The 14,552-nt window shown below is 42.8% G+C and overlaps 1 protein-coding gene across 1 annotated transcript; it reads left to right on the top strand.

Moving 5' to 3' along the window:
- The first annotated feature begins 1,871 nt into the window (after positions 1-1,871).
- On the top strand, positions 1,872-4,746 carry DEFB129 (defensin beta 129). The gene is made up of 2 exons (XM_047770341.1): positions 1,872-1,939; positions 4,151-4,746. Exons 1-2 carry the CDS (start codon positions 1,882-1,884, stop codon positions 4,612-4,614), a joined length of 522 nt encoding a protein of 173 aa, XP_047626297.1. The 5' UTR covers positions 1,872-1,881; the 3' UTR covers positions 4,615-4,746.
- Positions 4,747-14,552: the final 9,806 nt, after the last annotated feature.

Genomic DNA, 14,552 nt, shown 5'->3' on the forward strand with positions numbered 1-14,552 from the left:
CCAAAATATATAAAGAACTCATATAGTTCAATAACAAAAAAATTAATTAAAAATAGGCAGAGGATCTGAACAGATATTTTTCCAAAGAAGACATACAGATGGGAGTTCCCATTATGGCGCAGTGGAAATGAATCCAACTAGGAACCATGAGGTTTCGGATTCAATCCCTGGCCTCGCTCAGTGGTTTAAGGATCCGGCATGGCCATGAGCTGTGGTATAGATTGCAGACACGGATCTGGCGATGCTGTGGCTGTGGTGTAGGCTGGCAGCTGTAACTCCGATTCGACCCCTAGCCTGGAAACCTCCATATGCTGAGAGTGCGGCCCTAAAAAGACCAAAAAAAAAAAAAAAAAGACATACAGATGGCCAAAAGGTACATAAAAAGACATTCAGTATCACTAATCATCAGAAAAAGGCAAATCAAAACCACAATGAGCTATCACCTCATACCTGTTAGAATGTCTATCATCAAGAAGATGAGATAGGTGCTGGCAAGGATATAAAAAGTGAGGAGAACAAGGGAATCTATGTCCACTGTTGGGGGGATCATTCTTTTCCATATGTAAAATGGTTCAGTCACTATGGAATAATAGGGAGATTCCTTCAAAGAATTAAAAATAGAATTACCATAAAAATTCATTAATTAAAAAAAAAAAAAACATAGTCTAAAGGAAGTAAAATACATCAAAAAAGTCCTAACAGTTAACTCTGGGTCCTGGGATTATGGGTGATTAATTTCCTTCCTTCTTCCCTTCTTCTCTCTGGCTCTTCCTTTTTCACTTTTCAGATATTCTATAACAAGCACCGTTAAAACAATCATATAAAAGCCTTTAATAAAAATATCTTACCAATAAAGATGGGTAATCAAATGGATCATCAGAACTACTACTCCCCACTTTGTAACTTTTGTTTATAATATTGTTTCAGCTTTCTATTTAGCATTATGGGAATTAAAGACTATTGACAATTTCAAAAAAAAGAATTGCCTTATAATCCAGCAAATTCACTTCTGAGGATGTTATAAATATTGAATCATTATAATATATACCTAAAAAAATAATACATGTTAATTATAAATCAAATTTTTTAAAAGAAGTTAAAGTTATGCCAAGAACTGCCTCCCACAAACTCATCCAACAAGTATGTATTGAGTTGTTATGTTAATTCAGTGCCCATGCTGGCCACTGGAGATATCAGTACAAAAAAGACAGTCTCTATCCTCCAAGAGTCTATAGTAATAGCAAGTTCTGCTCTTCTGCATCTCATACACTAAGTGCCTTAGGAAAATCAGGCTCTCAAATAGTGAAGCAGATATATTACTCTCACCCTGAATGCACCTTAAGAAGGAGAGATGCGGAGTTCCCGTCGTGGCGCAGTGGTTAACGAATCCGACTAGGAACCATGAGGTTGCAGGTTCAATCCCTGGCCTTGCTCAGTGGGTTAAGGATCTGACATTGCCGTGAGCTGTGGTGTAGGTCGCAGTCGTGGCTCAGATCCTGCATTGCTGTGACTCTGACGTAGGCTTGCGGCTACAGCCCCGATTAGACCCCTAGTCTGGGAACCTCCATATGCCACCAGCGTGGCGCTAGAAAAGGCAAAAAGACAAAAAAAAAAAAAAGGAGAGATGCAAATGGTTTGTATTTTCTTTCGTATCTTATGTATCTTATATCCCATCCCCACCCCCAGTCCAAGATCAAGAACAGGAAATTTGTTGCACGAGGTGTTCAGGAAAAGCTGTTCTCAAACAGAATCATAGAAAACAATCGCTCTGAGCTTTGGCTGCACGTCACTGCTCATAGCCTAAGGCCATGAAGACACCAATAAAGGCTGGAGCTCAAGAACACGAACCCAGATCCAAGGCTTCCTCTCTGGCACCCAGCCATGAAGCTCCTTTTTCCTATCTTTGCCAGCCTCATGCTACAGTATCAGGTGAACACAGGTAATGTGGCATCCTGGGTTTAAGAGGAATTGGTGTGAGGATGCAGGGATTTGGCTGTCCATGATAATGGGAACCCAAATAGATGCTGGAAGCTGAGATGCCCAATGATACAGCTGAAAATTTACCTATTGAATCAGTCATGCACCATCCCCCACATATCCCCATAGGCTCCAACCCCAGACTACATCTGATGGGGACGCACAGGAAGCTACAGGAAAAGCAGGGTATTGTTTGTGTAATCAGAAACTATCCAACGTATAAAACAGTCTTCCTGCCATCTACATAGCCATCTGGGATTCAGCCCAAATATACTTCATTTTTGCTCTATTTCTAATTTAAACCATCTCTTGAAGTAGAGGTTCCTATTGGCTTATACTTTAGTATGATAAGGAGAAAGTCCTTACCCTTATGCTCAAAATATTTTCTTCTTAGGATCTAATAAACAGGTCTATGCTCTCCATCTCAACTTTTTCAGATTTTTACAAAGTTTCATCAGTTCTCTGTCCTCGTCTTCTTAGAAACCCCCAAATTACCTATAAGAGCATCCAGGAATACATAGTGGCAAAAGGCTAAATCAGAGGATTGGCCATTGTTTTTTGAAAAGAAGACAGAAGCATTGAGATCTGTTTCAGAATAAAGAACCACCCAGATATTCGGAATAATTGGCGATGAGTCAAGGAAGGGAAAATCAAAGAATAAAGAGGTTTCTAATTTTCTTATCTTGGAACCCTAAGAGAAGGGCTGTAATATAAGCAACATGGCTGAGTTGTCTTGGGTGAAGTCAGTTAGCCACCTTGAGACTCGAATTCTACCTCAGATAGTAGATTTAATCAATGTAACTGCTTGATTTTTTTTTTTTTTTTGGCCTTTTCAGGGCCACACCTGTGGCATATGGAGATTCCCAGGCTAGGGGTCAAATCCAAGCTGTAGCCACCAGTCTACACCACAGCCACAGCACCACCAGATCCAAGCCGTGTCTGCAACCTACACCACAGTTCATCAGCTCTTAAGTAGGATCCTTAACCCACTGAGTGAGACCAGGGATCAAACCTGCATCCTCATGGATACTAATCAGATTCATTAACCACTGAGCCACGACAGGAACTCTGTAGCTGCTTGAAATATAGGAATTTTATTGTGGTTTTTGGTGAGAAACAATATTGAAATGTATATGAACATTAGGTGCTACATAAATCTCTCATAATTTATGGAAAATCAGTTGAATTGTTGAGTAGGAGAGAAGTCTCTTGATTTGGGGGAAAAAAAAAAGATGAAACATTGGGATGGAAAAATCATCCAGCAGATTAAGAGGAAATACTAAACTAAGCAGCGTATTTCAAGACATAGATAACAACGTGGGAGTTCTCTTCAAGAGATGAAGTTAAGGCTATGATCACGAATAAGACTCCTGGAGTTCCTATTGTGGCGCAGAGGGAACTAATCCGACGAGGAACCATGAGGTGGTGGGTTGGATCCCTGACCTCACTCAGTGGGTTAAGGATCTGGTGTTGCCTTGAACTGTGGTATCGGCCGCAGACATGGCTCAGATCTGATGATGCTGTGCCTGTGGCATAGGCTGGTGGCTGTAGCTCCGATTGGACCCCTAGCCTGGGAACCTCCATATGCCACAGGTGCAGCCCTAAAAAGCAAAAAAAAAAAAAGAAGAAGAAGAAGACTTCTGAGGGACATAGTGTCCAGAGAGGCTGAAAATGATAGAACATCATGCCCCAGGAACCACAGGTCTAGCGATTATCCCGGGGGGGTGAAGTTATGACCGCTAGATTTGGCAAGAAGCCAGAACTTCTGAATGTCCTATTGATTCTCTTTGGAAATCCTTTCTTGGATTAGTTTTACGGCAAATTTTATTCTTGTTAATGTTCCCTAGGATCATGGAGAGAGATTGCATCTAAGGTGCTGTATGGGAGGCCTAAAATCTTATACGGAAGGGAATAACTCAGTTCCCTTTTCTTCTTTCCTCTACGGGCCCCAGATTTTGAAATAACTCAGTGAAGGGAGACCAGGTATTTATTTTGGATTTCGGAGGTGTGCCAAGACCCTCTTGGCCGGCCGGTTGCCTCCATCAACATCCCTAACCACTACCCTTAAATTTTAGCATCAGCACACTCCCTCTGACTCTGTTCCTCTCGCTCCAACAGTTTTAACATCACTTCTAGTTCCTCACCATAGGGCGTTGGTTTTCTCTTTGTGCAGAATACTTTGGCTTGGGAAGATGTGTAATGGGTTTGGGGAGATGCAAAGACCACTGTGCCGTGAATGAAAAAGAGATAGATAAATGCAAAAAGAAAAAATGTTGTATTGGACCAAAAGGGATTCAATTGATAAAAAGCTACCTGCAAAATGAAATGATCCACACACTTGAAGAGGTCGCCAAGAAAAATATCACCAAGAATTCCAAGGTTGTGACGCCATCAAAATATCGTCCTTTATCTCATCTCCCCGAAATTAAAAGTACCAACCCTTTCGCCAGCATCAACACCATCATCATCCCAAATGGCACCACTGTGAACTCTACCACCACCAACTCCACGACTTCAGGAAGGAGTACACACCCTGCTACTTCTACCAAGAGTGACACCAAAAAAAGAAGAGATTCACCCACGGAGTCCCCCCCAGCAGACAGCTCCCCCGTAGACACTGCCGACAGCATGACTTGAGCTGAAGGGAGCAGATGAGCAGGGATGTGGGCCTCTCCCCTAAAACAGCAAGTTCCTCTTTATCTTCGCTGTCTATAAAATGAGACAAAGAACTGTTCCCTCTGACATCTGTCGTTCAATAAACACTGTTTAATCACACATAGTTGACATAATGTTATCATTCCTACAGGAGCCTCACCAAGAAGACAGAGCTGGAAAGTGATAGAATTTTAGTTGATGTGCCCAGGAGAGAGCAAGCACCAGGAATGCTGACTACACTGAATGTGGCCCATGGATGGCCCAAAGGAAGCCTCTGTAACAGGACTTATGGTTCTCATATAGTGTTGCTTTTCTTGGGGCAACAGTAAGGAAAACAGCAGACATATTTCCTTTTTTCATAGATTTTTCCCTAAGAAAGGCCAATATGCAAAATAGAATGTGAAGGGGGCAAGTCTACCTTCTCTAGAGAAGAACATAACTTAAACTCATGAGTCCATTTAAAATAAAAGTATGAGGGTGTTCCTGCCTCTGGGGGTGGGGGTGGGGGTGGGAGGATGGGATAGGGAGGACCGGTTAATACTTAAGGTATTAAGTATTAGCACACTAGAGGGGAGGCAGGAGGCCCAAGTGGGCAGAGGGGGAAAAAAACCTATGTTTAAATTTTTCTTGTCTTGAGGAGTTCCTGTCATGGTTCAGCGGTAACTAATCTGACTATTATCCATGAGGATTAGGGTTCGATCCTGGCCTCGCTCAGTGGGTTAAGGATCCGGCATTGCCATGAGCTGTGGTGTAGTTCAAAGATGAGGCTCGGATCTGACATTGCTGTGGCTGTGGTGTAGGCCAGCAATTGCATCTCCAATTGGACCCCTAGCCTGGGAACTTCCATATGCTGCAGGTTTGGCCTTAAAAAGAGAAAAAAAAAAAAAAAAAAAAAAGCAAAGGGGATGATGCTTATCTAGAAAAGACAGTCATATTTCTGACAATCATGGTATAGAATTTAAGAGGATAGAAATTCAGGTCCAATGTTCCTGGGCCAGCATGCTGGTTTTGGCACCTTTTAGCTGAGTGACCTTGAACAAATCACTTAATCCACATAGGATCATTTGTTTATTCATTCATAAAATAGAGTCGTAAACATTATATTATATTCCAGAATCCACTTCCTTATATCCCAGTTCACTCTTCATTTTACTGCTCACATTACAATGATAGAGATCCCTGGTCCAGTGTTTTAACCCATTCCTCTCTGGTACACATCACCTCCTTCAATTTAAAGACCACCTTTCCTTAACCTACTGGTTCCTTTTTTGGGGGAGGGGAGGACACACCTGCAGCATGTGAAATTCCCAGGCCAGGGATCAAACCCACCCAACAGCAGGGACATGAGCCACTGCAGTGACACCACCAGATCCTTAACTCACTGTACCATAAGGGAAATCCAACCTGCTGATTCTTCACTACAGGGTCACCCTAAGGAAGACAAAGATTTTCCCACAATGCCCTGCAGTGATACTAGAGTGTAACTTTTTTTTTTTTTTTTTTCTGGCTGCATCTATGGAATGTGGAGGTTCCCAGTCTAGGTGTGAAACCCATGCCACAGCAGTAATAATGCCAGATCCTTAACCCACTGAGCCACCTGGGAACTCCAAGTGCAACTTTTAGAACATGTCCCTCGATGTGTTTGTACAACAGGAAAGAGTTACCACAAAAAGAGTAACTTGAATTCCTGCTACTTGTGTGTTCCCGGAAGAATCCCAATGAGCATTAGATCCCCTCCCTGCTGCAGCTGTTTGCCAGAACTTTGAAAATCCAGCTTATCTTCCCACAATTGGAGTGCCCTCTTCATTTTCAAGCCTCAGAAAGGAGAGAAAGTTTCCTGCTCACCTAAGTTTAAGACCTTCTTTGGAGTCCTCATTTCCTATCATAGAACTCACCTGTTATCTCTTCTCAGGACACTGGGAAATATCCTTTTCCTTAGAGAAACCCCACATCCCTTGTAACAAATGTGCTGCATCTCCAGTTCCTGTTCTCCTCTTTCATTATAGTAATAGAACCCTCCTACTTACTGTAGGACCTCTGCTCAGAAACTTGAATTTGCATTGCCTCCAATTCCTTATTTGAAAAATGGAGAGACCATTCCTTGCTTTAAATAATTGCTAAAAATATTAAATGGAGTTCCCACTGTGATGCAGTGGGTCAATGATCCAGCTTGTCTCTGTGGCGGCACTGGTTCGATCCCTGGCAGTGGGTTAGAGATTGGGTATTGCTGTGGCTATGGCATACATCACAGCTGTGGCTCAGATTTGATTCCTGGCCCAGAAACTTCCATATGCTACAGATGTGGCCGAAAAAGAAAAAAAAAAACAAAAGCTAAATGATAGAACTTAAATACGACACTGGAACACTCTGTGGCTCACAGTCATATGCCATAGAAATGATTCCTTTTTCTTCCATGTCATAAATCAGGACAGTTCTGTGTTCATTTTACATTTCTGGTCTTTTGTTCATTCATTTGACTATTTATTAAGAACCTAGTATGTATCAGGTAAATTCTTGGAGCTCTGAAATAAACAAGATAAATATAGTCTTACTCCCATGGGGATTATATTCTAATGGTAGAGAATCAACATAAAGTGAAAAATAAATTAATACATTAAGATGTAAACAAAGAAGGTCCTTTAACTTGTCCCGCATTTTAGGTTTACCCAGACCCCTAGAACACATGCACTCTTCTAAGAAAATGCATGGGACTCTGTGCAGGGTAGCACTTAACATTTCCTTCCATCTCTGGGTCTCTGAACCCTTGTTCTCTTGGGCTTTCATGTGGGACATTGTTCTCTTCTGTCCACTCTCAGTTTCTTGTTTGTTAATGCATCCTCCAGGGGAGTACATCTGACCCTCCAGCAACAGCCACCCTGCTCTTCCAAGGTCAGGAAGAAGGAGCCTGGGGCCCCTTCTTAGATCCACACCTTTTTCTCTTCTCCCTGGGGTTGAGCGTGCCTACCTATGCCAAGCTGGGCTGACAGTTAAAGTGGAAAAGACACCATTTATACCCTTCAGGAACCCTCCGTTCAAGGATGCAAGAGGCTTCTTCTCTTGAGATTTCTCCAGGGTGCTATGAAGAACCACTTCACAGAGGATTCACAGCTGACTGCTCCAAACTCCAAAATAAATCAATGCCTCTATTCACCATGGATCTCCCAAGCTCCAAAGAAAAATAAATGCTTAAGTGAGCATCTAAAGCTCATGAGTCCAGGAGTTCCCATTGTGGCCAGAGGTAACAAATCCAACTAGTATCCGTGAGGATGCAGGTTTGACCGCTGGCCTCACTCAGTAGGTTAATGATTTGGTGTTGCCATGAGCTGAGGTGTAGGTCACAGACACAGCTTGGATCTTGCGTGGCTGTGGCTGTGACTGTGGCCTAAGGGCAGCTGCAGCTTACATTCGACCCCTAGCCTGGGTGCGCCCTAAAAAAAATTTTTTTTAATGCGCTTGAATTCAGCCCCACCCCTCTGAGCGCTGCTCTGTCGAGAAGCTTCCTTTCCTGATCTTGGCAGCCCATCTGGATGTGACCCCAGGAAACCCCTTAGGGTCAGAAAAACATCTGAGTAAGAAAAGGCAAAGCGTGGGAGAGGGAGGATGAGCCTCACCAAGGAGCCCCTTGGGATTCCACCTCCTATGGCAAGAAGAACAAGGCCAAAGAATAATTTGTTGCTGCCCAACATCAGAAATGCTTCTTTTCAGGACAGCTCCATGGGCTGACACCCAAAAGTGTGTCTCTGTGAAGCACCCAAAGATGCCATCAGGCCCTCCAGAGTTAGCAACCACGTGGAGCACCCTGAAGCGCCCTCATAGGTCCAGCCAGACTCCTCTTGACTTTCACACATAATAGCTTTTCCCAGTGAGTCATAGTTTCCTGCTTTGCAATGATGAGCCCTCGATGTAAACTGTTCTGAGAAAGAGAGAAGCTTTGACTTTTTTAGCTTTATTTTGTTTTAATCTGGGAGGAGGGAGGGTACATTGGTGACCAGTCCTTAAAGGACTTCCTCTCAGCTCTGAGAGGACTCCCTGGTGGCAGAGTCCTGAGATTTTTTTGTCCGTATCTGTCGTCCATGTCATCATGAACTTTGGGATTTATCAAATTGGAGTGATAACACTTGTCAGTCTTTATCTTACTAAATAATTTATAGAGGTCCACATGGGTGATTTTTAATGACAAGAGAAGAAATAAATTGAAACGACAGGACAGGATAAGACTATTCAAGGGGAATGGAGTTCCCGTTGTGGCGCAGTGGTTAACGAATCCAACCATAAGGAACCATGAGGTTGCAGGTTCGATCCCTGGCCTTGCTCGGTGGGTTAAGGATCTCGAGTTGCCGTGAGCTGTGGTGTGGGTCACAGATGCGGCTCGGATCCCGCGTTGCTGTGGCTGTGGTGTAGGTCAGTGGCTACAGCTCTGATTCGACCCCTAGCCTGGGAACCTCCATATGCTGTGGGAGCGGCCCTAGAAAAGGCAAAAAGACAAAAAAAAAAAAAGACTATTCAAGGGGAGGAATCACTTTAGGAATGATTTTTGGAGGGAGAAGAGGACACATAGACGGTATGGTTTTAGTTTGTTGACTGAGTATCTTTATCCTATGAAGGAGGTTACATTCCATCCCTTGTGGGCTAAGAGTGTCTTGATGACTATCATTTTACAGGAAATTTTGAAATCAACAAGTGAAAGTCTTACCCACTTTGTTTTTTTTTCAAAATTGTTTATTTTTGTTTGCCTTGCTGTATAAATGATAAGATCCGTTTGTCAATTTCTGAAAAACATCCTGCTCAGATTTTGATAGGGATTGTGTTGACGCTACAGTCAACAGAACATATAGAGATGTTCAAATTCACTGGTCATCAGAGAAAAGCAAAGCAAACTAACAATTATGTTGGTAAAATTAGAAAACTGAGTAAAGGCCCATGTTAAGGAATACAGTAATGTGGGAATCTTCAAACACTGCTTTTATTTTACTTATTTATTTATTTATTTTGTCTTTTTAGGGCCACACCCACAGCATATGGAGGTTCCCAGGCTAGGGGTCGAATCAGAGCTGTAGCTGCCAGCCTACACCACAGCCACAGCAACGCGGAATCCAAGCCGCATCTGCGACCTACACCACAGCTCACAGCAATGCCGGAACCTTAACCCACTGAGCAAGGCCAGGGATGGAACCCTCGTCCTCATGGATGCTATTCGGGTTAGTTAACTGCTGAGCCACGACAGGAACTCCTATGCATGTTAATTCTGAGTCAGAATGCAAGCATAATTTGTTTTGGTTAATTTTGTTTTTGAGATTGAATAATTATAAACAAACTCCTCTCTAAAATATATCGTATCAACTTAAAATCACAGGGACAGTACATAGCTGTCCTTGTTTTGCCTCACCTTTGCCAACAGCACCCAGAAGTGTATTTTTAAAGACTGGGAGCTAGTCTTCTAGGTATTCTGTGAGTATTCAGGAAATTTATGCAGTAGCCAATCAGAAGATCTAGACAAATCTGTTTGCCCTGCTGGCAGAGATTTCTACTTTATCACCAGCCCACTGCCCAGATTCTGATCTCACTTGAAGTCTAATAAAGGTTGGAGCTCCAGGCAAGTGACACAGTTAGCTCTGTCCCACTGCACTCTCCCCAGGCATGTCCCCACACTTCAGGCATGAAGTTCTTGCCTCTGGCTTTTGCTGCTGTCTTGTTCTGGCCTCAATAAAACTTAAGTAACCTGAAATTCTCCATGTTGAAAAGAGTAATGGAAGGGAGAAGAGACAGAATCAAAAGCACTAGATAGAGCTATTTTTATGGGTTTTTTTAATTACTCAATGAATTTTATTGCATTTATAGTTGTACAACAATCATCACAACCAGATTTTATACCATTTTCACACCAAACCCTCAGTGCATCCCCCCCACCTTCCAACCTGTCTCATTTGGAAAGCATAAGTTTTTCAAAGTCTGTGAGTCAATATCTATAGATACAGCTATTTTTAAAAGGAAGGAAAGGAGTTCCCATCGTGGCGCAGCGGAAACGAATCCCACTAGGAACCATGAGGTTGTGGGTTCTATCCCTGGCCTCATTCAGTGGATTAAGGATCCAGCATTGCCGTGAGCTGTGGTGTAGGTCGCAGAGGCGGTTCTGATCTGGCGTTGCTGTGGCTGTGCTGTAGGCCAGCAGCCGTAGCTCCAATTAGACCCCTGGCCTGGGAACCTCCATATGCCGTGGGTGCAACCCTAAAAAGACAAAAGACAAAAAAAAAATAGATCTGACTTTGGAATTATTTAAATATTTTACTTAAGGTAAATAGGCAAAATATGTATTGAATTGATGGCATAATCACAAGTAGAAGAGCTATCTGAGGTAATAGGAAATAATTTCTCCCATTTAGCTTGTAAAAGGAAAATATTAGAAAAAATAAAATACAAAGTAAAAACAAAATTAAAACATAAAAAACTCCATCAATAGGGCTTAACTAAAGTACTGTATATTCTATATGTAAAGCTATATAAAATTAAAAAAGAATAATGGAGATCTACATTTTTGGAAGTGAGAAAAAACTCTAAGATATTAAATGTTAAGAAGGAAGCCGAAGAACCATAAGTACAAGATTATACAATTATTTATTTTTTTTATAAATTATTAATATCATAGAGTAAATTTGGCTTTTTTTTCCTTTCAGTGTATAGTTCTGATTTTGGAGAGACAGCAGTGGATGTTGGCCTGAAGCAAGATCTTAATTCGCTCAGGAATTGAACCTGGGCAGCCTGGATGAAATCCAGGAATCCAGAGGCTAAAAGCAGAGTTGCCCTGACTCTCACCCCCTGCTGAAAGCAAGAATGTTTCAAGGAGGCAAAGATTGTAAAAACAAGTATAAGGTTTATTGTTAGAAACCCAGCACAAGAGGAGTTCCTGTCATGGTGCAGCGGAAATGAATCCAACTAGGAACCATGAGATTTCGGGTTCGATCCCTGGCCTCGTTCAGTGGGTTAAGGATCCAGCATTGCCATGAGCTGTGGTGTAGGTTGCAGATGTGGCTCTGATCTGGCGTTGCTGTGGCTGTGGCGTAGGCCGGCAGCTGTAGCTCTGGTTAGACCCCTAGCCTGGGAACATCCACGTGCCGCAGGTGCAGCCCTAAAAAGCAAAAAAAGAAGAGAAAAGAAAAGACAAGACAGCACAACAGGTGAGAAAACACACAAAGAATTTGTCTATTTACCTAAGACAGAAATAAAGCAGTAATATACTCCCAAAGGAGGGAGGGTGCAGATGTCCCCTGAATGAAGAGCACACCAGAGAAATGACTTAAACCACTTCTATGGGACAGTTCTGGGTCTTCGCCGTCCTTTGGCCAATTATCTTGTTTTATCTTTCACACCTGACCAGATCCGGGGCCCTCCCCCAATCTGCCTGCACATCTTTTGGCCAAGATGGATTCCAAGGCAAAGCATGGTGGGAAGGTTATCTACACTTATCACGGCCTGGCAGCCCCTCTCTTTTTGACCCAGAGCAGTCTCTCTGCACACATGTAGTCAGGGTCTCCCTGACCCTGAGGATGGGGAGTACATCTTGGTCTTCTGTCCCAGCACAGCTCAGCCCCTCTTTGGATCTTGTCATTACCATTGTTTCACAAGGGCACAGAGACAAATACCAATTATTTGTCTTGTGCCTGTTGTTATTTCTGTCTTGAAGTATAAAGAGGTGGCTGGTTGTAAATATTTGTCCCAGAGCCCAGCCTCAGGAAGCATAAATAAGAGGCTAGTTGGACCAATCTCCTGCCTTAGGAAGTGTAAATAAAAGGCTGGTTGCAAATGTCTATCCTGGAGCCCATCTATCTCCTGTCTCAGTTCTTTGAATGTTCACATCTTTAGATTCATGTAACTGATAGGGATGGGGTAAGAGAGTTACACAGGTAGTTGTAGAAGTCCCAATAAGGGACCATAGATAAGAGAGGGAAACCTAGGGATTTGGGAGATGACCATAAATTAATAATCACTCAAGAGGGCCATCAAAATGAGGCAGCCTTGCTTGACAGGCAGCATGAGATATGCTTCAGGTTATTGGGGGGGGGGGGTGAAGCCTGCATTCAGGTTGAGACCAAGGGCAGGAGTTTAAGGACCACCCTTCTGCTGATTTGAATAAGCACCAAGGCAGTCCTCGTTTGACCCTATAGGGTCAAAATACTCTCTTAGCAGATACCAAGGAGGAGCTACTACTAGAAGAAAGAGGAAGAGGTGGTCTTTTCCGACCCCCACCCCCTTGGATTATAAATCTGTAGCCCACCCAATCCTCACAGCAGAGCCTCCTTGCCTGCCCTCTTGCATCTCTCACAAGTGTCCTATCTTAATGAATCTATTTCTTGCCTATCACTTTGTCTCTCACCGAATTCTTTCTGTGCGGAGACACGAAGAACCTGAACCTCCCTAAGTCCAGACACCAGATGAGGGATTCTAATTCAAAAACCATGGGTTCAAGTCCCAATCTGGGTTCTGGCCAGGTTCAAGTCATAAGTGCTGTCAGTTTCATAACCAGCACCACAAACAGAGCATTAAATAGTTTCATCACCCAAAAACGTACCAATTTCTCTTCAAACTCTCATCCTACCGTAACTCCTGGCAACCAATGATTTATTTTTCATCACTATAATTTTGGCTTTTCTGAGGCTGTCACATAAATGGAATGTTTGAGACTAGCTTCTCTCACTCAACGTGCCTTTGAGGTTCATCCCAGTTTCCACACATATCAATAACCCACCCCTTTTTACTGCTAAAAGTATCATATTCTAGGGATATAGCACAGGTTTTTTTTATCCTTTCATTCCCTGAAGGACATTTGGCTTGTTTGGCTGACACAAGTACTGACTGTAGTGGAGTTCCCATCATGGCTTAGCTGAAACAAATCTGACTAGGATCCATAAGGATGCAGGTTCCATCCTTGGCCTCATTCAGAGAATTACAGATCTGGCATTGCTGTGGCTGTGGTGTAGGCCAACAGTTACAGCTATGATTTTACCCCTAGCCTGGAAGCCACCATATGCCACAGGTGTGGCCCTAAAAAGACCAAAAAAAAAAAAAAAAGAAAAGAATCTGACTGCTTGGGTCACTGCAGAGGCATGGGTTCGATCCCCAGCTGGGCACAATGGGTTAGCAGATCCAGCGTTGCCACAGCTGTGGGGTAGGTGGCATCTCTGGCTCAAACTCAGTCCCTGGCCTGGGAAATTTCATATGCTGTGGAGTCAGCCATTAAAAAAAAAAAAAAGTACAACCTGAGAATTGAGAGTTAAGTTTTATTTGGGACAAAATGAAGACTTAAGCCTGGAAGGCAGCATCGCAAGAAACCACTTCTAGGAGAGGAGGGTGTTAGCTAAGATATACAGGAGTTTTGTAACAGAGGGCAGGGAGTCAGAACAAAAGAGTACTGTTAGTCAAAGAAAACTAGACATCTCAAGTTCAAAAATGTAGTGCTTTTCTGTGTATGGGAGTATTGCAAGGGGCTAGGCTCACTGAAATCCTTCCTTTGAGAAGCATCTCAGCTCTCTGGAGCAAGTACCCTGTGCTTTTCACATCCTGAGGGCTCACCATCACGAATGACTGCAGTCCGATGGCTGCTGAGACGGCAGGTATTCTTTGTTCCTTCCTGAGTTCCCTCAGGGCTCACCAGCTCAGAGGTGGCTGCAATTGCTGAAGACTGTGACATCTTTATTTACTGCTATAGGAGGCAATATTGTATTTCTCACCAGCAATTTGTGTTGTCAGGAGTTTTTGTTTTAGCAACTCTTATCAGTGTGCAGTGATTTAATTGTTTTTCAAATTAACAGAATTTTAAATGTATATTATATAATGAGTGTAATTAAAACAAAATACCAGTGCATAAAAGGAAGATATGTAAAAATATGCAAGCAATTGAAGAAGCTATAAAAGGAACACCAAAATTA

This window comes from Phacochoerus africanus, chromosome 3 (assembly GCF_016906955.1).
Source record: "Phacochoerus africanus isolate WHEZ1 chromosome 3, ROS_Pafr_v1, whole genome shotgun sequence".
NCBI lineage: Eukaryota > Metazoa > Chordata > Mammalia > Artiodactyla > Suidae > Phacochoerus > Phacochoerus africanus.

Coding starts and splice junctions, on each gene's coding strand:
- DEFB129 (XM_047770341.1), top strand. CDS start 1,882: ATGAAGCTCCTTTTTCCTATCTTTGCCAGCCTCATGCTACAGTATCAG. Junction 1,940..4,150: donor ACAGTATCAGGTGAACACAG/GTAATGTGGCAT, acceptor CTCTTTGTGCAG/AATACTTTGGCTTGGGAAGA.